At 37.3% G+C, this 24,256-nt stretch overlaps 1 protein-coding gene across 1 annotated transcript; it reads right to left on the bottom strand.

The window, feature by feature from the left end:
* Positions 1 to 7,897: 7,897 nt before the first annotated feature.
* Positions 7,898 to 22,932, bottom strand: ADH1C (alcohol dehydrogenase 1C (class I), gamma polypeptide). The gene is made up of 9 exons (XM_082837843.1): positions 22,818 to 22,932; positions 19,809 to 19,910; positions 19,056 to 19,194; positions 17,019 to 17,106; positions 16,702 to 16,921; positions 14,501 to 14,761; positions 11,502 to 11,637; positions 10,393 to 10,531; positions 7,898 to 8,168 (listed from the first exon to the last, which is right to left on the bottom strand). Exons 1-9 carry the CDS (start codon positions 22,833 to 22,835, stop codon positions 8,144 to 8,146), a joined length of 1,128 nt encoding a protein of 375 aa, XP_082693969.1. The 5' UTR covers positions 22,836 to 22,932; the 3' UTR covers positions 7,898 to 8,143.
* Positions 22,933 to 24,256: the final 1,324 nt, after the last annotated feature.

Below are 24,256 nucleotides of genomic sequence, written 5' to 3'. Positions count from 1 at the left end.
GGAGAAAAAAGGGATAGTGCAAACATATTTGTTTCCTTCATCAAAAAATGGGCAGCTTCATCCCAGAAGTCTCCATCAGAATATTGTTACATCCCTATTGGCAAGAAGTATGTCATATGGCCACTCCTAGATGCACGAAAGGCTAGGAAAGCAATATATACCTTTCCTAAGCCCTATGGTAGAGGCAGCAAGATGGAAGTGGTTTGAGAATTACGTACTGGTTTAGGCAGTGGATATTATTGTAGGACAAAGAACTGCTGGGAGTGAGAATATGTGTTTTACATGAACTCTCATTTAATTATCACAACAGTGCTGTAGATAGGTGCTTTTATTAACCCCATTTTACAGATAAGAAAATGGAGATTAGTTTCTACCTTTCTTGTGTGCTGTAGCCATCTCCTGTCTTTTCTGTGGTAATTTAATCTATTATTTCTCTTTAAATTTTTTTTCAATCATTTCTTCTCTACTGTCCACTGACTGTTCATTTATCCCCCCAAAAGAATTTCCTCTCAACCCTGTTGCTACTACTGTTTTTGTCCAATATTTTAAAGTTTTCCACACTTGCCTTTTTTTCATTACAACTCAACTCTTGAACTTCTTTGCTTATGCAATTTGCTTCTCCCACTCTCCTTCTCTTTACTAGAACTGCCACTTCCAGAGGTAAAACGCAGCTCTTTCCTCAGTTCTCTGGCCTTCATTACAGGTTGTCTCCTCATTGTCTTCCCATCTCGTCTGCCTGCTCTCTCTCTCTATTCACAGAACTTGTTTTACTTCAAAGATGAGGACATGTTCCAATGCCAGTCCTCTGATATCAGAAATCATTTTTATATTCATCCTTTTTACTATTACCTCATGTCCCATGCCATCTTGGATCTGAAGTCTTATGTCTACTTACTGGACATCATTTGAATGCCTCGTGTCACTTCAAAAATCCATGTTTCTAAGATGTGGCCCATTTCTTTTCTTTTTAAAACCCCCTTTTTTGTCACTCTATGTGGATTTTTCTTCTTCACCTGTCCCCTGATTTCCAGACCTGTGGTCATCTTTGGCTTTTCTTTCTCACAATAGGCACCAATCTCAATGATCCTTCCTTTATGGAGTTTCTCACATGTCACGTGTGATCAGTCTCTCATCTATCTCACTCATGTCCTATGGAAATTCTTTCCTTGCTGGTCTCCTTACCCAGACTCAGTCTATTCTACTTATTACTGATCTATTAATTTTCCAGATTGGTACATTTGCTAAACCTTCAATGGCTCTTTTCTCTCGGAAGAAAAGCCAAAGCCTGACATTGAAGGTCTCTCCACAGTCTGTCACTTCTCTTCCTATTCAGTCATTTCTCCTAGTTCTCAGTCAATTGACTGACTTATGGTTCCTTAAATAGTAGAGCAAACACTTCTCCCTGTGGCTGTTAGCTGATACCTTCTCCCTGATTGAAATGATCTTTCAGTTTCTCCTTCTGATTTGTTCTCTTGATGTCCTATACTCTCTCCCTGGACAATATTATCTTTCCCCAGGGATTCAGCCAACACCTTGTGCTTGTCTAAATGTTGATCATTGTAGACACCAGAATCTTCTAAAGGTAGTTTACACAGAAGGGATTTCTTGAGGGAGATATTTCTTTGCATAAGCAAAGGGATTTCCATTCTGACTGGTGTGAGGTGGTACCTCACTGTAGTTTTGACACTTAAATCACAATTTTGCATCTTGTAATTTTTTTGGGGTGGGGGCCATGGGAGAATTCAATGCTAGAAAAGGTGGACTTATACTACAGGGAATTATCAACATGGGAATCAACCCCAAATCTATATATTTAGCTCAGAACTTAATTTGTAGCTGCAGACTTTGTATAAACAGCTCCATATGAAAATCTTAGAAGCACTTCAAACTTGTCAAGTCCAATGCCAATCTTAACCATCTTCACTACAAATACTTGGTGCTGTTCTTAGACCCCAAGTTGGTGAAGGGGCCTACTGTCCACACCCAGTTGCCAAGACAGACACATTGGAATAAGCCTCAATTCTGTCTCCTTCTACCTTGCACCCTGCACTCCATCAGTCTTTGTGCCAAGTCACCTATACTTCCTAAGAATATCTCATTTATCTGATGCACTCCTTGCCCTTTGACACTGCTCTAAAACAGGCTCCGTTCCCTTTTGCCTCTACATAGCTAAAGCCTTCTCACTCTGTTCCTCTCCTCACTTCTAATGTCCCCTCCCCAGGGTTGCAAGAATGAATTTCTAATGTTTTAATATGATCATATCACCAATGTGCTCAGAAAATTTCAACAGAGGTCCCATTGCCCAGAGGATAAAATCTAAAGCTCTTGCAAGGATTTCAGAATTCACTGGTACCTGATCCTAGACATTTCCCACTGTGAAGTCTGCAAGTCAGCAATACTAAATGCTTACATTACCTAAACATATTCTGCTCTTTCATGCTGAGCCCTCTGTCTGGGAAGCCCAATTTTCCTTCTGTCAAACTCCTCTTCATCCTTTCAATTTAGGTATAAATATTTGCTTCTAAGTAACAATCAACATAATCACAGAATGCAAATCTCAGGTTAAACAATGACAATTTCTCTTTTAGGTATTAGTTTTGGATGTACTTGTTATCCTCTCTCCCCTTCCTTCTTCACTCCTTTCTTTTTCTTCAGAACTATTGGAGAGATGGAGAATAAATGGCTCAGAGACCCTTAAATCTCTCTCACACTCAAAAGTCAACCAGCATATTCTTCAAAGATCTGTTTTTCAATGTCCTTGAAGGAAGGGAAGGTAGCAAATATAAAATAAATGGTCATTGACAGCTCTAAATCTTTTCTGCTATTCATTATAGTTTGAAGACTTTGGAAGGATAACACCAAATGCCTTAGTATTTCCTTCCATTAATGGAGGAGTGTACTTCACTCCAGCTTTTCTTTCACTTCTAATTTTCTGATGCTTGAATTCAGGTGCAAAATGACATAAAGATGAAAAAGACTATAGAAAAGTTCAGTGAAACCAAGAGCTGGTTCTTTGAGAAGATAAGCAAAATTGACAAACCTTTAGCTAGACTTAACAAGAAAATAAGAGAGGGCTCAAATAAATAAAATAAGAAATGAAAGAGGAGACATTGTAACTGATACCACAGAAATACAAAGGATCATAAGAGACTGCTAGGAACAAATGTATGCCAACCAACTGGACAAACCAGAAAGAAATTTTGGGAAACATACTACCTTCCAGGACTAAATCAGGAAGAAATAGAAAATCTGAACAGACTACTTACTAGTAAGGAGATTGAATCAATAATCACAAACCTCCCTACAAACAAAAGTCCAGGATCAGACAACTTCACTGATGAATTCTACCAAACATTCAAAAAAGAATTAATACCAATCCTTCTCAAATTCTCCCCAAAAATAGAAGAGGAGGTAACACTTCCTGATACCAAAATCAGACAAGGATACCACAAGAAAATAAAATTACAGGCCAAGATCCCTGATAAACATAGATGTAAAAATCCTCAACAAAATATTAGTAAACTGAATTCAACAATATATAAAAGGGATCATACACCACAATCAAGTAACATTTATTCCAGAGATGCAAGGATGGTTCAACATCCTGAAATCAATCAATGTCATATACCACATTAACAAAATGAAAGCTAAAAATCATATAATCATCTCAACAGATGCAGAAAAAACATTTGACAGAATTCAACATCTGCTTATGATACAAGCTCTCAACAAACTGGTTATAGAGGGAACATACCTCAGTAAAGGCCATATATGAGAAGCCCAGCTGACATCATACTCAATAGTGAAAATCTGAAAGCATTTCCTCTAAGATCAGAAACATGACAGGGATGCCCACTCTCGCCACTTTTATTCAGCATGGTATTGGAAGGCCTAGCCAGAGCAATTAGGCAAGAAAAAGAAATAAAAGGCATCCAAATTATAAAAGAAGGAAAACTGTCACTATTTGCAAATGAGATGATAGTGTATAGAGAAAACCCTAAAGACTCCACCAAAAAAAAACCTGTTAGAACTAATAAATAAATTCAGTAAATTTGCAAGATATAAAATCAATACACAGAAATCTGTTGCATTTCTATACACTAATAATGAGTGACAAGAAAGAGAAAGAAAACAATCCCATTTACCTGAAACCAAAAAAGAAGAAAATATAGGCAGTAAGCTCCTTGACATTGAACTTGGTGATAATTTTTTGTATTTGACACCAAAAGCAAAAGCAGCAAAAGCAAAAATAAACAAGTGGGACTACATCAAACTAAAAAGCTCTGCACAGGAAAAAGACTATCAATAAAATGAAAAAGCCACCTACTAAATGGAACAAAATATTTGCAAATAATCTATCTGGTATGGTGTTAATATCCAAGATATATAAAAACTCATATAACTCAACAGCAAAAAACCAAACAATTGGATTAAAAATGGGCAGAGGACCTGAAAGACAGTTTTCCAAAGAAGAGCTCCAAATGCCCAACAGACACATGAAAGGATGCTCCATATCATTAGTCATCAGGGAAATGCAAATCAAAACCACAATAAGATACCACCTCACACTTGTTAGAATGGGTGTTATCAAAAAGACAAGAAATAACAAGTGCTGGCAGGGATATGGAGAAAAGGATATGTTTGTACAATGTTGGTGGGAATGTAGAAATTGATGCAGCCACTATGGAAAATAGTACGGAGGTTCCTCAAAAATTAAAAATAGAACTAGCATATGAGCCAGCAATTCTACTTCTAGGTATATACCTGAAGAAAACAAAAAGCTAACTGGAAAAGATATATCCATCCCCATGTTCACTGCAGCGTTATTTACAATAGCCAAGATATGGAAACAAACTAAATGTCCAGATGAATGGATAAAGAAGAAGTTGTCTATATATACAATGGAATTTTATTCAGCCATAAAAGAGATGAATACTTGCCACTTGTGACAATATGGATGGACCTCGAGGGCATTATGTTAGGTGAAATAAGTCAGATATAGAAAGACAAATACTGTATGATCTCACTTATATGTGGAATCTAAAAAAAAAAAAAAAATAGATACAGAGAACAGAATATTTGCCAAAGGTGGAGGTGCCGGGGGGTGGGCAAAATAGGTGAAGGGAGTCAAAAGGTACAAACTCTCAGTTATTAAAAAAAATCCTGAGGATGTAATGTACAGCATGGAGAATATATTAGTTAATAATATTGTATTGCATATTTGAAAGTTTCTAGGAGACTAAATCGTAAAGGTACTCATCACAAGAAAAAAAAATCAGTGTCAAAAGAAATACTTAAGTCTTCATGTTATTTCCCAATCTCTCTCTCAGCCATGCTGAAACATGGAATTACCTAGGAGATATTCAGTATTTAAATTTAGAATGAACTAAAATTCTTCTTGCTTCAAAGCTGTAGTTATGACCCTTTAAGGCAGTTAGACATCTCCCAAAACACTGTAAATTATTTGTTTATGGTGAGTAGTAGTTTTTTTTTTTTTTTTAAATTTTTGGCTGCGTTGGGTCTTCGTTGCTGCACGCGGGCTTTCTCTAGTTGTGGCGAGCAGGGACTACTCTTCGTTGTGGTGTGCGAGCTTCTCATTGCGGTGGCTTCTCTTGTTGTGGAGCATGGGCTCTAGGCATGCAGGCTTCACTAGTTGTGGCACGCCCTAGAGCACGTGGGCTTCAGTAGTTGTGGCTCGCAGGCTCTAGAGCTCAGGCTCAGTAATTGTGGCACACAGGCTTAGTTGCTCTGTGGCATGTGGGATCTTCCCAGACCAGGGATTGAACCTGTGTCCCCTGCATTGGCAGGTGGATTCTTAACCACTACACCACCAGGGAAGTCCTGAGTGGTAGTCTTTAAACATCATTTTTAGATAAGAATTGTCTGATGATTTCTGACTTGCTTTTGTTCCTAATAAATCTACTGAGTTATTTGTTGACATGGCAAATACCTCAAAGAGCAAGACTGGAAAAGGAAACCAGATGCTTTACTCTCTCTTTGCTCATGTGTTAGTTTTGTTTACGAGTTATTCAGCAACCTCTGGGTTCTTTTGATGACTGTGGTAGGGCTGTGCAAGATGATCTTCTGGCCCTTGGATCCCAAGTGAATGAAATGAGTAAACCAGGTAGACATATATGACAAAAAATTTCATCAAAATGGTGTTTGGCCTCTAGGGCCCCCACTCTAGTTTTATTCTTGCCATACTAATTTTGGTTTCTCTTCCTATGCAATGGTCCATTTCCTGAATGTTTGCTGCGTATTTGACAGATAAATATAATTTGATATACTTCAATAAAATGGTCAATTTCACATTTTTGGAGAATACTTAATAGAGGTTATTTGTGCAATAATCATTTGCTAACAGAATTAAGTAGTCAGGTGTCTAAGAATGTAATTATTAAATACATACTTGCTCTTACTCTACTTCAACTTCTGAGTAATTTTTTGTGTGTGTGGTACGCGGGCCTCTCACTGTTGTGGCCTCTCCCGTTGCAGAGCACAGGCTCCGGACGCGCAGGCTCAGCGGCCATGGCTCACGGGCCAGGCCTCTGTGTAACCAGTAGGATTTTATGCCCACTATTGTGACATGGGCATTTAGAACCATCTCTTTTCCCTCTGAATCTCACATTATCAGCACCAATATAAAAACATTGGAGCACCCAGTAACATGGGAACGTGGTGTTCCATGATGTTAGGACAATCTGAAAACTTAGGGACATTCTGAAAGCTCCCCTAACCCTCAGTATCTCCTTCAGTATCTTTGACAAAAGAATTAAACTGTTCCCTACATTTACGTGGCACTTCATAGTTGACAAGCCTTTTCACTAGCATCATTCCATCTAATCTTCATGAAGCTGTAATGGGTTGGTAGAGTAATTTTTTAAAACAATGGATAAAATGGGTTTAGAGAGGTTGAGTAATTTACTGAAGGGCACAAATAAGTGGTAGATCACTTGCTCTAAGTCTAGAGTCCTTTCCACAATATCAAACAAATTGTAGACATGGAAACAAATCACACTTTTAAAGATAGCTAAAGCTCCTTAAAGGAATAAGCTTTTCATTACACATTTAGAGATGAAGCTCAAAGTGCAAATCTTCCCCTGAGAAAGCACTAACAAATGGGGACCACAGACTTTCACATGTTCAAAGAATTAATTCCAGGGTTATAGGCTTAAGACATGGTAGTTAATAGAAAAGTTCTAGTTTGAAAAGATTTTTGCAAAAATGTACATCTCTATGTGTATATACATCTACTTAGAAAATCTATTGCTTTGGATGTTTGTGCCATTTCTTAGTTACCCTTTTTACACGCTGTGTCCACAGCTGCTTTATTCCCATCCCTAGACTTCAAGCCACCGTATTATTTTTAATTACCTTATGACTTATTTTCAGTCAATTGTAATAACTAAGATCATTTAACCAATAAAGTACTTTCCTGAGTAAAAGTTATAGACTTTTGGAATATGGTTCCAAGAGCAGTTCAGTTTTCAGATTTACTATTCAAACCTCACATTTATCACAGGTAGTATGAAACTGTAGTATAAAAACACTTCCCTTCACCTTAAAAATATGTGACATTTCCCTAAGAAATTCCCTGCACTTAGAAGTTCTGGACCTTCTCCACTTATAAATCTGAGTGTATCCTTTCGCAGACTATGTGTAGTTTTTACTGTAGGGTTTTGCTGCATTTCATAAAAAGGAATATACAGACAGTAGAAGTACAGGTAGAAGACTTGGAGCACAATAGTCCATCACATGTATGTTGGGGAATAAGTATCACGAGGACTTTCTCAATGACTAAGGCTTCAAAGACTAAGGGTGGCAAAGATACAAAAAGTGCAAAAACTCAAAAGAAATACCTTTCCTCAGTGGGAAAGATGACACAATTCAACATGAGTAGAATGATTAAGAAGGAGGGTTTATTGGACTCAATTACCCATATGATGGTTCATCTGGCTCTTACTTGAATTTTAAGCATTTGCTTAAAAAATGATTTCACATTAATTTTATTTCTTTTGGAAAGCCCCCATGTGTAATTTATTGGTGGTATCTCTGAAGAATAGAATTATTGATGATGTTTGGCTGATGTTTCAGATGATGGAGGAGCCGGAAGACTGCTACAAGTGAAGCCATGTGTATAGTCTCAAAATGTCAGGACGGTACGGACACTGAAACAGAAAATAAAAGATACTAATTGTTTTAATGTTTAGATAATATACACTCTTCCATGTGAGCGTACAAGGAGCACTTGATTTGTCTCTTTGAAAAGCTATCTTTGTTTCCTGCTATTTCATTCCCAGCCGTAATGCACTCAAGTCAAGTAAAACGTCATCTCATCTTTTCCTGTTGTGTTTTCTCCAACCTGAAGCTCTATTATATCCTGAATATGACTGCCATTTAGGCTTCATTATGTATTAGATTTTCAAAATATAATTTTTGAGATCCCACATGCCTTGTATAATAAGGAATACAAAATAACAATGTGTAATGATATGTTCATGCTGTTGTCACATACTATGTAGATGTTTTTCATGTATTTTATCATTTAAACTTCTACTTAGACAACAATGCTAGGAGGCAGTTTCTAATATTATTTCCATTTTAGCGATTGTAGATACTGAGACTTGGAGAGACTTGCAACTTTCTTTAGATCACACATCTAGTGTGGGATCCTGGGATTTAAATACAAATACAAAGTTGCACAAATTACAAGATGATAGGTAATGTGCCTAAAGGTGCTGATAGTGTAATAAAGTTAAGACCATGTTGAAAGTTTAATAGAGCTTTGATAAAGAAATGTTTAAGGAGACTTAGAAGTAGAAAAAAAAGAATTGATTTGTACTGGGTGAGACTTTATTCTTGGAAAGATCAGAAATGTTACATTTTACTGGAACTAATGTCCTTTCCAAAAACCATCTTCTGATGGGTACTTTAGAAAAAGGTGGTCTTTGTATTTAAAATATATATATATATATGTGTGTGTGTGTATATATATAATATATATGAAAAATGTATGTAGATAATTTAGAAAGTAAAGGACAGTATAAAGAAGAAAGTAAAGATAACCTGTAATCCCACAACCCAGAAATAATCAGTGTTAATATTTTCTTGAATTTTGATCAACTTTTTCTAAACATATGCAAGTTTTTATTGCTCTTATTGAAAACTTGGAACCATATTGTATATATGTTTGTTTTCTCTACTCTATAGCCTAAAATTACATCAGGAGAATTTCCCAATTTAATGAAATCATTTCTTTTTAAATGGCTTCATTGATTTCTAGTACATGTTTGGAATTTATTTAACTATCCCCTTAATGTTAACCTTTGGAATGTTTCCAATTTTTGATATTATAGATGAACATGCTTAAACATATGTATGTTGGCATATCTCATAATTTCTGTAGAATATATTCTCAGAAATGGCATTGCTGGGACATAGGATCTAAGTTTTATTTTTTTGTTTTGTTTTTTTAAGGTTTCTGATACAAATGACCAAACTGCTTTCTAGAAAGGATGTAATCTGGTACTGTTTGGATGCTAGTTTCTTTCCTTCCTCAATAATATTTATCAGACTAAGTGCCTAGTATGTGTTATGTGTATGGGTGCTAAAGAAATATTGTTTAAAATTGAAAACCTCATGAGAAGAAGGGTGAAGCTGCAGAAAAAGCAGGGACTATGGAACAAGAAGGGGAGAGTTAGGTAAAACTGCCTATTATTAATTGTGCCCCATATATAAATGTAAATGATAAAATTCTTCTTTTTAGGTGGTTGTAAAAGTTAAACGTTAGAGGTGGAAAATGGAACTGGCTTGTTTTCCTAAGCTTTGAAGAACACGTAAGATTTAAAGATTTAAAATAGATTATGTACCCTTCCTCTTTGCAATAATTTTTATTTGTGAAAAATTCTTTGTAAATGGAAAAAAGGAATAACGACAATAGCATTTTAATGAAGAAAGTAATATCTGTATAGAAAATAATGCCTATATAGCTCCACCAGCTCCCATAATGAGTTTTGGGGATGTCTTGAATGTAATTTAAATTTATAGCTATTAATAGTCAACCGTTTTAGGTGGCTAGGCAGGGGCTGCAGTAACTCCATGTTATAATATGACTGTGTGTCTCATTCTTTTTCCTTGCAAAGTTAAGAGTTCTCTTGTAAAGAAGGCAGAGAGCTCTGATCATTCAGATTTACTGTGACCAACATAATTTGGCTTCAACAAAACAGGCAGTGCAAAGCATTTAGCTTCTCACAACATGATCTTAAGTGTCCTACATGCAAAGATTGAACTGGGAATGGAAAACCAAGGTACTGCACCCTTGCTTTCTCTCATCCTTCTACCTTTTTTTCTCTGTTAGTCAAACCGCACCATGAAAAGAAACTTAAAGTCTACCTCTTTCCTGAGCGAAGCAGGTCAAATCCTTCATTTATTTTTTCAAAGGGTAAAACATGGGTTATTAATGGATCCAGTGGAAACTTCTTAGCCATAAAATCAGCCACAAGTTTGGGGACAGAATCTTTACTTTTAAAGCCTGAAAAGGAAGTGACATCAATGTTAGATTCAGCCAGATATGAGGAGAATTGGAGAGGAGACTTTCCACATAGAATTTAAATGAAAGTTTATAAAGTGTCCACAGACTACTATTACTGAGGTTAAGAAGAGATGGTGTGTTTCAATATCCTTTTGCGGTGGTTTGACTTTTTAATACAATCTCTCCAAACAAACTAGGGTCCTTGGTTATTAGTTCTCTCATAGAGAAATTATAGTACAGATGGTTATTCTCAAAGTGAAGAAGAAGATTTAACAATTGTCTAAATTGGGGCAGTGAGTGCAGACATAGATTATCGCTGTGGATTTCCTGGATCCTCCTAGGTATTTCAGTGCATTGTGCAGTCACAAGTATCAAAGGAGATGATGCTGAAAGATCCTTGTTAGTTTATGGGGACTCCATTAAAGTCTATCTTGGGACTTTCTGTGTGCATTAGTTCCACATCTAGTTGATTTGGAGCCTATAGATACAAAGGAACTTTAGTTTATTTTTAAACTACATTGCGTTTTATTTTTTTAAATTAATTAATTAATTAATTTTGGCTGTGTTGGGTCTTTGTTGTTGCGCGCGGGCTTTCTCTAGTTGCGGTGAGCAGGGGCTACTCTTCGTTGCGGTGTGCGGGGCTTCTCATTGTGGTGGCTTCTCTTGTTGCAGAGCACAGGCTCTAGGCACACAGGCTTCAGTAATTGTGGCATGCGGGCTCAGTTGTGGCTCACAGGCTCTAGAGCACAGGCTCAGTAGTTGTGGGGCACGGGCTTAGTTGCTCCGTGGCATGTGGGATCTTCCTGGACCAGGGATCAAACCCATGTCCCCTGCATTGGCAGGTGGATTATTAACCACTGCACCACCAGTGAAGTCCCTACACTGCATTTTAAAACCTGGCCTTGTCACTTGTAAAAAGGAAGAAATCCTGACGTTAGTAAGAATTTGGCCCTCAAGCCTAACTACGTACCACCAAAAACAGCTCCTTTCCAGGTACGTCCAGTCAACAGCAACATGGGGTTCATAGGGAGATTTTCGGCACTAGAAGCTATTCCTACAATGACGCTTACTCCATATGCTTCTTGACAGCACAACAAGGCAGCCATCTGGAATAAAATTAATATGTAGCATCATTAAAGTGGATTTTCTGGTAGTCCCAACTTATGATACACGGTATCGTGTAATATGGATCTAGCTAAATTGTGTGTGTGTGGCGGGAGGAGATTATGCCTTTTTCTTCATTCCCCATTATTTCCTAAAGCCACTAGGTGTGGCTTTAGAAAATGCCCAGAAAATATTTTTGAGTGAGACAATAGATGAATGAATTTGTATGTTTGTATGTACTTAAGTCTTCTTTAGAAAATAATAAAGTGGCAAATATCATTACATATATGTAATCTGATTCCTCAAATAAAGGTAATGTTTATCATCACATGACCCATGGGCAATCTGAGTTAGTTAACTCATTCTTCATTTACTTATTAAGATATTTTGAACTCAGTACTTTGAACCAGGTATTTTGATGGTGAACCAGATACAAGGTCAATTACATCATCAACATTTCTCTCTTTCCCACTTCACAGTCTCCCTTTTTAATGGATCCCCATTTCTACCGCCTATTTCTAGTGGACACTTTTTTCTTAATTTATGTACTTTATTTTTTTACAGTTTTGTTGAAGTATGATTGACAAATAAAAATTGTTTATTTTTAGGTTGTACAATGTGATTTTTTAGGGTGAACAATGTGATTATTTAATATACCATGTGAAATGATACCACAATCAAGTTAATTCACATTCATCACCTCACATAGCTACTACCTTTTTTTGTAGTGAGAACATCTGAGATCTACTCTCTTAGCAAATTTGAAGTATACAGTATAGTAGTATTAACTATAATAACCATGCTGTACGTGGAAGTCTCCAGAACTTACTCATAACTAAAAGTTTGTACTCTTTGACATCTACCCATTATTCCTCCCCCACTCCTCCAGACCCTGGCCACCACTGTTCTACTCAGTGGTTCTAAGAATTTGATTTTTTTAGTTTCCACATGTAAGAGAGGTCATATAATATTTGTCTTTCTGTGTCTGCCTTATTTCACTTTGCATAATGTCCTGCGGGTTATTCCATGTTGTTGCAAATGGCAGGACTTCTTTTTTATGGCTGAATAATACTCATTTATATGAATTATATTATTGAATATATTATTGAATAGAATATATATGAATATATATATTATATATACATCACAATTTCTTTATCCGTTCATCCATCAATGGACATTTAGGTTGTTTCCATATCTTGGCTATTATGAATAATGCTGCAGTGAACATGGGGGTGCAGATAGTGATTTCTATATTCTTTGGATATATACCCAGAAGTGGGATTGCTGGATCATATGGTAGTTCTATCTTAAATTTTTGGAGGAACCCTTTATACTGCTTTTCATAATGGCTGTACCAATTTTACATTCCCACCAACAGTGCACAAAATTCCCTTTCCTCCACACAATCTCCAACACTTGTTATTGCTTGTCTTTTGATAATAGCCACTCTAACAGGGATTAGTTAGTACCTCTCTGTGGTTCTGATTTGCATTTCCCTGGTGATTAATGATGTTGAGCACCTTTCCATATAGTTGTTGACCTAAAATGGGCATGTTTTAAATGTGCTTTTAACTCCTGTGTGACTTTACTTTAAACTACACCTATTACTCTGGAACTTGAAAAGAAAGCCTTTCCCCTCCAGTCAGGTTTTTAAGCAGGTTTGCAGTAAGAAAGTCATTTAGGATCCCCCCTGAAATATATAATTATCAGTCCTTTGATTTTGGAGTATGACATTTGGAAGACCAGAGAACTTTAGAACATGTGGCTATCAGACATTTAAAACAGTCCAATTCCACAAGAGAAAATGGAGGGGAAACCATAGAAAAATGGCCTAAGGAGAAAGGTAGAGCCTTGGAAAAAGTTGGATTGTATTGGAACTTCAGTCATCTATGGCATATTGTCCCAGGTCAAGGCTGAAAAGAGCTTTACTCTTTAGGTGCTGCTTCTTACTACCAACACTGCTGGGCTGGGACTTACTGGAGAACCTTAAAAGGGGGCTTTTTTTTGTTGGTCTCTGGGGGTGTTTTCATTAGGATTCTAGAGAATTCTGGTTAGGTGAAATGTAGCTAGGGATGTGTTCTCTGTTGCAATTGATAATTGTAATTATTTGAAAGTAATATGTATATTTTAAAGACGATGTAAGTGCTGCAAGATTGCAAACAGTACTGTATGTTGATGACCCCAGCTGACATTTATTAATAAGAGCTTGCTACTGACAGGTGGCACGTGCTAAGTATTTTACATGTTTATCTCACTTAATCCAGAAACAACACTATGAGATACATATCACTTAAATTTTTTGGGTGGAAAAACCTGTTGACTTTTTAAAGTATTCAGTTCAACACACAGATTCGGATGCGTGTTATGTACCAGGCACTGTGCTGCGTGCTGTGGTAAAACAGGGCATATTTTCTGTTAATAAAATGATACGGAGCCTAAAGTTGCTCATTTTTTCTTTTGGCCAAAATATGATATCCATTAAAACCTATAAAAGTCGTCAAACCGTTTTTTGTTAAGAATGTGGGGGAAAAATCAAACTTGCCAACTTGAAACCAGAATTTATATTCTTTATATTGACTTGAGGTTGAATTTTTTGAACTAAAAATTAAAATAAATTTATGATGGCTCAATAAAAAAACCCTCTTCTGTCTCTAAAAAGGAAATAATACTTGTGACAGTTATATGTAACTGATGGAATGAGATTCCTCATGATAATAATTAAGCAATCCAGGTAACAAATAGGAGATGGAAAATTGCCATAGTTTAAAAAATATTCTTTATATATAATGTTTATATTCTGCTGCATAAAAGTAGACTCTAGAATGCAGAAGCTGATGTCTCAAGGCATTTCAGGGTACATACCATGGTGTCAAAACGACCGATGACTTCAAATGAAAAATCCACACCTCCACCACTCATTTCCTTCAGCACCTCCTGGATGGGTTTCTCATAGTCCCGAGGGTTGATGCACTCAGTGGCACCCACCTCTTTGGCCTTTACAAATTTGTCTTTGTTGATGTCCACTGCGATGATCCTGGCTGCTCCAGCTGCCTTACAGCCTATGATAACAGACAGACCAACTCCTCCGAGGCCGAACACGGCACAGGTGGAGCCCTGGGTGACCTATGTTTTCAGAAAATGCAAATACAGATTAATGACTGTTAGAAAGAGCCTAAATTGTATAAAGTGCCATGCTTTTCCCTCCTCAGGAGCGACTCAAACTATGTCCATCTGTTTTCAAAACTTCTTTTGGCTTCAGCTGCTTCATGTTTAAAATGAAGGGGTTGAATTAGATCAGTGGTTCTCAAATTTTGCTAGACATAAGACTCACCTGGGGAGCTTTGAAAAAAAATCTCAACACCCAGGTCACAGCCCATAAGCAATTAAATCAGACTCTCTGCCGGTGAGACCAAGTCTCCAGGTGACTCCAATGGGAAACCCAAGCTGGGAGCCAGTGGACTGGATGATCTTTGAGCTCTAAATGCTAGTGACCCCCTCTTAAAGAGAATCTATTGATAGCCAGCTTCAGTCCATCACACATACACAAACACAATTTTGGGGAAATTAAATAATAAGTAGAAGAGAGGAGACTGAAAAAAAAATAATCCAATTGAACCCTCAATAATTAACTCCTTGTTTCATTAACTTTCAGTAGTCATGATCAGTATAATGAGAGCAGAAATTATCGGTGAAGCATAGAAGAGTTATCCTCGGCTTAAAGCAAACTTAACAACAGGGGAAATTTAACAGGTAAGTTTAAGATAATACTGCTTGGGACCAGTGTGCTCTGAGTGGGTCTTTATGTCTGCTTTTTAAAATACACTAATGAAGAATAATGCGATGAAAAGCTAGTCTGTACTTTAATAATGGATGAAATTCATCATCACAAGTGCTTCTTGGCTTCTGTGTGTAGGTTCAGTTGGACCACCTGCTCAGATGAGGCAATTGCACAAGGGACTTAGTGCTAGGCTCACAGAAATTTGGAAAACACGTGCTCTCAATTGTTTAACTTGCCTAAGGAACTGTTTAATAAACCTAATCTGCTATAGTTAGCCTTCAGTGTGGGTGAAATGTTCCTCCTGTCCCAAGTAAACATTCCGTGGGGCACAACACCACTTTTTTACCTTAGAAAAACATGAGGCTTGTGGTTGTGATTTGAAAGTGCTGGTAATTATGTATTATGGTTTATGCTTCAGCAGGAGCTTTGAGAAAGAAGCTAGTCACAGCTGTCATATTAACCAGTTGTGAGATTTTGGGCAAATAGCTCTATGTCTCTGGACCTGAGTTCATAAAATGAAAGGATACTACTAGATTTCTAGCCTTTTGGGAAGAGGAGCCTTTAAAGAATTTCTCCTTAAAATCTACCACTTCTGAAGTGTGTGTGTGTGTGTGTGTGTGTGTGTGTGTGTGTGTGTATTTGTGGCAGGGGTGGAGGTATAGCAGTGGAATAAATGCTTCATGCATCGTTGAAGCTTCATTGCTTTCCTCGTAGAGATCCGTAGAGTGGGTATGTTGGCGACCCTCAGTTTGGAAGTATATCGGAATATCAGGTAAGGCTTTGAAATCTACTGTTGGTCATAATTCTGGGAGTAGAAGATCCATGGACTAGATACTCCTCAAAGGCAACGCCTTCATTTCATTTACTTTTCCTGACGCAGAACTTAGTGGAAACTGCTGTGTATGGCTCATGTTGGTGCTAACTACAAAATGAATGACAAAACGAGCTCCCAGCTCTAAAATTTAGTAATCCCATAGAAAAACACATGTAGAAGAATAATTCTTGAAAACATCTTTACTTTCTCTTAGTTAATTATCAACAGCTTTTCATTTGTGATTAACAGATAAATTTTCTAGGATGCGCTCTCAGTTCCTTCTGAGGGCATTTTCTACTTATAATCAACAGACTCAATTCTATGGAGCATGTCAATATTATTACGGTGGTGGGGGGAGAAGCTACCAGTAAATCTATGTAGCATGATCTCTGATTCCTGTGAGAAGCTGCTCTCCTTTTAGCTCCTGACGGTCTGAGTGTAGCTGGTTTTATCACCCATTGTAATTCCTACCTTGGCAACTTTGACCGCAGACCCATAACCAGTAGAAAATCCACAGCCAATGAGACAGACTTTCTCCAGCGGTGAGTCTGCATCAATCTTGGCCACCGACATCTCATCCACCACTGTGTACTGAGTGAAGGTGCTGGTGCCGATGAAATGGTAGACGGGCTTCCCTCTGCAGGTGAACCTGCTGGTACCATCCATAAGGGTCCCCCGAGGTTTGGTCATACTGGTCAGTGCAACACACAGGCACGTGAGGGTATGAGACAGGAGTATAACTGATGTGCAAATTCCTTGGCTGCATAAGGAGAGTATCAGAAACTTACCTGTTTTTCAGGCAGAAATTGCCTTCCGGGTGTTTACAAACACTGCACTTTCCACACTGGGGAACAAAGAGTGGGATGACTTTATCACCTGGGGAAGGGGGTAAAACAAATTCTTCTTAAATTTCTACCCAGGAATTAATAGAGCTAGAGCTTAGAACTTACACATATGTATTAGAGGCACTTGACTTTGAAAAGTCTCCAACAATAGGGTCCAGTCAGCACTATGTCTTGGTCATTGCCTGCCAGCATCGTTACCAGTTTGGGTTTATATATGCCTGAAGATGCCCAAAGAAAATGCAAATGTGGAAACCAACATGGATTTTTAGAAGTGGTTCCACTGTGTTGATAGTTATCTTTTATTGTGTGCCCTTCCTCTTGGGGATTTTATATGTATCATCTCATTTAATCCTTAATAATTAAAACAAATATTCTCACTGTAAGTGTAAATATAAATTTAAGTTGTGAGCAGGCTGCCATAGTTCCACTAGATGATCCAGTATTTTGTAATAGTTTGGGATACAATAACAATGAGAATCTCAACAACTATTTCTTGGCTTTTCAAAGTGATTATGCTTATCTCTACTATGAAATGAGTCCTTTAAAAAATTCTTTTTTAAGGAAAACAAACAAAAATAGGACACATAAGAATTTAAGAAATGCTTTTGAAAACCTCAACCCTCAATAATAAGTTAGACACTTTCTTTTAGGATAAGAACTGACTTTCCAATGTTTGTAGCTGATAATTTGTGAATAGTTCATTTTTACTGCTATGGTGGAGGGAGCAGGGGTGAAAAGTAGAGGTGTTGGGCTTCCCTGGTGGCGCAGTGGTTGAGAGTCCGCCTGCCGATGCAGGGGACACAGGTTCATGCCCCGGTCCGGGAAGATCCCACATGCTGCGGAGCGGCTGGGCACGTGAGCCATGGCTGCTGAGCCTGCGTGTCCGGAGCCTGTGCTCGGCAATGGGAGAGGCCACAACAGTGAGAGGGCCGCGTACCGCAAAAAAAAAAAAAAAGTAGGGGTGTCATTTATTATTAATAGATTTCTAACTAAAGGAAATACTGAGAGCTGAAACTCAAACCAGACAACTGATTTTATTATTTTCTGTTCATAGGTCAATTAAGTATTTGGTGAGCAGGGAGGTCAAATCTACTGGCTAAAGTGATTTTTTAGAATTAAAAATATTTATTTTTAATCATCTATACTACTTATCCAAAAGACTCAGAAAGATAACATTTAATAGATAAACTTTATATGAGATGATAGCATGGAAATTTTCTGTTTATTCACAGTTTACCTCTAAAAATATTTATCTGTATTAATACACAATAATATTAGGATACAATAAATATTAAAGAAAAATAGTACTTGGTAACCAGTCACATTTAATCATGGTTAAAGGTAATAAAACAGATATTGTTTATGGCAGGATGCCTTCTGCTAGTTCTCTTTCATTTCCTGCCAACTAGTCTGTTTCGTTCATTCCGTGTTCAGGAAAGAAGGCCATATTGGAAGGGGAAATCAGTGAATGGGCTCCACTTCCCACCTGAGAAGAGATAATGTTGATTCAGTCATGGCCTCACAATCCCCATGGTGTGAAGTCAGTACAGAACAGGTTCCATACACTGATCTAGAGGCTCAGGACACAGACATGTTTTTTCCCTTGTCTCATTTGTAGTTTAATTTGGACCTGATAGAAGACAATGCTTAGCAACACTAAAATGGGAATTAATTCATTATGAACTCCACCCTGGCAGGCACTGGGTCTTTTTTGATCCTCAGGTATTCCCTGGATCTAACATGGTGGCTGACATCTAGCAGGTCCTCAAGAAATACTTGCTGAAGGAGAGAATACAGGAGTGCATGGATGCATACATGCCTGAGACAGGCAGGGAGGGAGGAAAGGAAGAGACCTCCAGTCAAGTCCTAGCTCAGCCTTGAGCAAGTTCTTTCATCTCTTATTACTTCAGTGTCATCATCCAGGCTGGATCATCTTGGGGTCCTGAACCAAAGCACATTCCCCAACTGTGAATTCTGTACCTGGTTTTACCGTAGTCACCCCTTCTCCAATGCTCTCCACAATGCCAGCTGCCTCGTGGCCTATGATCGCAGGAAGAGGTGTGACCAAAGATCCATTAATCGCATGGTCATCTGAGCGACAGACTCCTGTGGCCACCACCTACAGGGTAAAGGGAGGATGATTAGATTCAGAAAAGATTGTGACCCTCACTCAGATGGACTTAACATACCCAGTTTCCTGAATTTGCGCTTAAGAGTTTTCACTGATAATTCCTACTCTTCCCAAATACAGATTCAATTTATACCCAAGATTATTCAGCCTAAAACCCTCCTCTACTTTCCTTTCATGCATTAAACAATTTGGAATAATCTGTGAAATAATTGTTTCTGAAATAGTTAAGTCATATAATATACAAGGAGGCAATCTTTTGTATAGAAGTAGGAAATGCAGATTAGCACCAAGAAAATAGTTACTTAAATGCTACCATCTAATGCTAATTGATTTAAAATCTGGATATATATTCCTTTGCACCTATTTTTCTGTATTAACACATAAATTCTTTTTTATTTTACTAGGTTTATACTGTATATACTCTTTGGTCTCTTTTTAAAAAATTTAACAATTTATACTTACAACTTTCCTTGGCAACGAATGTAATTCCACTGTCTGGATAACCATATGAAAAGTGCCTCTTAATGGATTTTGGCTATTTTCATTGTTACTCTCTGAAATTTTTAAACCTAAGATTAAATAGAAATGGAAGAAAGTTTTACCTTAATACGAACTTCATAGGCCTTAGGGGGTGCAACCTCCACCTCCTCAATGGAAAATGGTTTTTTGAGCTCCCATAGCACAGCTGCTTTGCATTTTATTACCTGAAAATTGAACAGAAAGATGATACCAGTTTTTCCCCACCCTTGAAGTCAGGGATTGTGTCTTTTACCTTTTTACGTGCAATATCTAGCCCCATGTCTAGAAACTAACATTGTTCCACAGAAATGAAAACCTTTGATTTGCAAAAAGAATAATAGTACCTCTTTATAAAAATGTGTAAAGCAATACCACAAGGAAAGAGAAACAGAATTAACTATAGTGAGACACTGAGATAAAATGGAATATATTCTTTTATGAAGAAAGAACACCATAGGTTTCTTTTTTTTCCTCTAAGGATTGTTTATTGCTTCTATTTCCTAATGCAGTCCTGAAATTGGTTGTTTACCCAAAACTATTGGCTCGTACGTGAAGTTCTAAATCACTATCACTTTGCTGACAGATTCAGTGTCTGTTCACATGATACTGATTTCTCCCTTGCTCAGTTCTCCACTTAAGCCAAAATGATCTGACTTTATGATTCCAGTTATGGACTTGCCTCCCTGCCTAGGGTTTCTCTCTATATATTTGCCTGTTCCTTTGATTTTCTCTCTACACGTGTTCTATGTGCTATTTGTTTGCATCACTTATTTGAAAGTTAGCTTTGGCAGCTCTGTTTTGTTATATAATTTATGTATAGGGATTTCTTCCAGATTACACTTGAGCCCAAAATTGTAGAGGTTAAAACTCTACACACACACAACACACACACACACACACACACACACACACACGCATATATTTAAAAATGGGACAACTGTGTATTTGACTTTCTAGCTAGCATAGCTTACTTACAGGTGTTCTTACAAATAAAAGTTGAACACATTTTTAGTGCTTGGGAATGTAGTATAAGACTTGTGTTCATTTTTGCAAAGCTTGTATAGTTGACAGTTTTTTTCTAGAGAGAATTAACACATTGCAAATACGATAAAAATTCAATTGAAATTTATCTGATAATTTATTTTCATTATTTGTATGCCAAATCCTTCTACTTTGCAAAGTGTTTGTCATGGTCAATTCCACAATAAATATAAGAGTACTTGGAAATAATACACTAACGGTAGATAGGTGTTGATTTTTGGGTGCTAATGATGTAGCAGGCACAAGTGGCTGTGCTGCGTGAGTTCTTGATACATGTTTGACTTTTAAACTTTACAGGGCAGTATTATTGAATTATTAGTCTTATTTTACAGATGAAAAGATTGAGGCTCAACTGATTTAGTAATTGACTAAACACTTCTCTCAGAATCACAAAGCTGGGTGTCCAAAGAATTAACATCATTTTATCTTTTCGCTACTTGATGGTAGTAGAAGATTAACAAAAGGTTAGAGGTTAGATAGCAATAACAGCAATAATAGCAGTGACTGGTATTTATTAAATTATTTCTATGTACCAGGCACTATTTTCAATGCTTTCCAGTATGAAAAAATTTAATATGAATTTATTAAATTCTCACAACCACCTTATGAAAGTAGGTATTATTATTGTTGCCATTTAGCACTTGAAGAACATACAATGCAGGAAGGGTAAACATAAATGAAGTGTTATCGTAGCTAAAAGTTATTGATGTTGCACCTGAGGAGTGAGAATTGATTGCCTATAATTTATAATTATCATTAATACATTTGGTTTACCCTTTTGATCTCTGAACTCTTTCAAGCTGAGTTTTGGAAAATTTAGTTTTTCTTTTTCTTTACTATTCTTCATTTGACATGTAATATGCCACTGTAAATGCTAATCAGTAATGGATGAAAATAAAGTTAGAATAAGAAAACTGACAATTGGTTACCCATAAGATTTCCAACCAATCTCATTGATATAGGCCTTTTGTGTGTCACACAGTGTGCGTAGAAACCTCAGAATCTTTCAGTTGAGTCATCATAGCAAGATATTATATTGTGCAACCAACTCCTAATACAGCAAACCTACTGGAAACAGTCACACAGGCTTTTGCCGTGAAGTTAAACAACATGAATTGATTGTATTGAATAACCACATGTATTTCTCTGCACCTGTAAGCACATTGAACAAATAAACATGAATCTATGGAAGACTTAGAACCAAGTATCTCTGTTCCCAGTGCTAATAAGTGGTTCAAACTGTATCAGTATTAACTTTTTTTTTTTAAATCACATTGACTTTTACATGAAGAAGATGTCGTTCTTTAGCAGTGGTCCCCAACGTTTTGGCACCAGGGACTGGTTTCGCGGAAGATAATTTTTCCACGGACCGGGGGGTGGGGGAAGGGGGATGGTTTAGGGGGTAATTCGAGCGATGGGGACCAGCAGATGAAGCTTCACTGGCTGGCCTGCCTTTCACCTTCTGCTGTGAGGCCAGGTTTCTAAGCAGCCCAGGGGTTGGGGACAACTGTTCTATAGGATTTCTATGGAAATTTCCTGAATTGTGCCATAATAGGACCCTTTTAAATCAGAATTTGCATGTTGATGTTGGTTTGTTTAGTCTTGATTGTTCTAATGCTTTGAGATCAATAAAAGTTTTATCACACTTAACTTTCCTGTACTCATAAAAAGAATATGATAATAAAGAATAGCATTCATTTTATGGTATCTTAACATAAAGATAAAAACATTTCTTGATAAAAACATTTCATTTCTAACTTTAGACTTGAAAATTACTCATGATTGGATGTACTACTTCACATTTATTTAATATATGAAATATAGACTGTAATAGGTATAATGCTATACATTTTGTTAAAGATATTTAGGTATTGCCCATCTCTTGTAGTTTAATATACCTTGTATATTGAAGCCTATATTCTATGTTGTATTTCAGTATATATTATTTCTAATTTATATATGAATTTTAAGTTATTCATTAAATACTGTATCTCTTTGTGTATTATATTAATTAGAATATAATTCCAAAAGTAAAAAATAAATTGCCTTACTTTTCCTGCTGTACTCATGTTTCTGCTTTCTCTGCAGGCCAGGAGACGTGAATTCTTACAGACTCTTCCCTGCTTAAGTATGTACAACAGATATATTGCACAGATTATTGTTTGCTTGGATAATGCCCAATTCTACACATGTGATCTGGGATCTTTAAGCCCCTCCCATCAGCTTATTTTTGACCAAGTCAAATCAGGAAGAACAGTGCACTCAAACACTGACTTTGTTTGCAATATGCTAATTTCAGGTAACATCTTGATTTCATCAGGTTAAATATTTCCCTAGATATATCTTTTTCCTGGATTACGTATTTCTCTTCTCTCAGTCCCACACAGGGTGTTCAGAGTTCTGTTTTCCCTTTGTGTGAACTAAGCTCCAACTTCTAATCCACATAATGCAGTTAGCAAGGCGGAGGAGTAAGAAAGCAGCACAAATGCCTTAGGACGGAGAGAGTTACAAGCCTGAGGAATGTGTTTGCTTCAGCACTCTCCTCCTTCACAGCAGAGAAGTCAGACACCAGTCAGTGACAGCAAAGGTGTTCACTGTTTCTGGCATTCCTGCTCCACTCAATACCAATTAGCACTGGCTGGGAACTTCCCTGTTCCAGACACTCAGCTGGGTACCGTGGGGTGACAATGATGGATAAGAGATGGCCTCTACCCGTGCCAGGAGGCATTATGAGGCAGTGGTTATAGCATGACCTTGGATTTGAGCAGACCCTATCCTTACTAGCTGCGTGAACTTGGTCTTGTTATTTAACTGTCCTTGGCCTTAGTTTCCTTATCTGTAAAATGAGGATGAATAGTAGTGCCACCTGAAAAGGTTGTTTGATGGACAAATGAGTTAATCCTTTTAAAGCACTTAGGGGGCCTGACACACAGGACAGCCTTTAATAAGTGTTAGCTACAATGATCATCCATAAAAGTAAACTCACAATCTATGGGGGAAAAAGACACAGGCAACCAAGTCAGACCATCTGTGATGTTCTATATCAGAGGGAGGGCATTCTGACCGAAGGACTCAGAGGAGGCTTTGTAGAGAGAAGACATTTAAGATAGAAACTAAATAATGATCATTTTGGCAATTAGTCAAGAAAACTCCTGTGCATTTCCTTTGTCCTTCGTTCAGTGCAGTGAGTATGAGAAAGAGTTTGATTTTTAATAAATCTCAAGTCTTTTACCAGCACTTGGAGGACATAGTGCATTCAACTACTTAATTAGATTTAGTCTGTCAACATGTATATGTTAACAGAAAGGGTATGTTTCTCTGGAATTGTCAAGGGAACAACACTATTGTCTGTTTCCAACTTTACTTATGCAGGTGTAGAAAGTCATACTAGGGTTGCGCTACATCCACCAAGAGGAGAGGCAAGAAAGGTCTTCCATCTCACTGTGGTCTTATAATCATTGAGTAGGCGCCACTTCTAAGGAATGGCCAC

Source organism: Leucopleurus acutus (genome assembly GCF_964270905.1).
Source record: "Leucopleurus acutus genome assembly, chromosome: 4".
Lineage (NCBI taxonomy): Eukaryota > Metazoa > Chordata > Mammalia > Artiodactyla > Delphinidae > Leucopleurus > Leucopleurus acutus.
The sequence above is the reverse complement of the archived record's forward strand: the minus strand, read 5'-3'. Positions and strand labels throughout refer to the sequence as shown.

Excerpts from the sequence above, each read along its gene's own strand:
- ADH1C (XM_082837843.1), bottom strand. Across the intron at positions 17,107-19,055 it reads GGTGACTACGGTAAAACCAG|GTGATAAAGTCATCCCACTC; the intron begins GTACAGAATTCA and ends CCCCTTCCCCAG. Across the intron at positions 16,922-17,018 it reads AATTTCTGCCTGAAAAACAG|TATGACCAAACCTCGGGGGA; the intron begins GTAAGTTTCTGA and ends TGCACTGACCAG.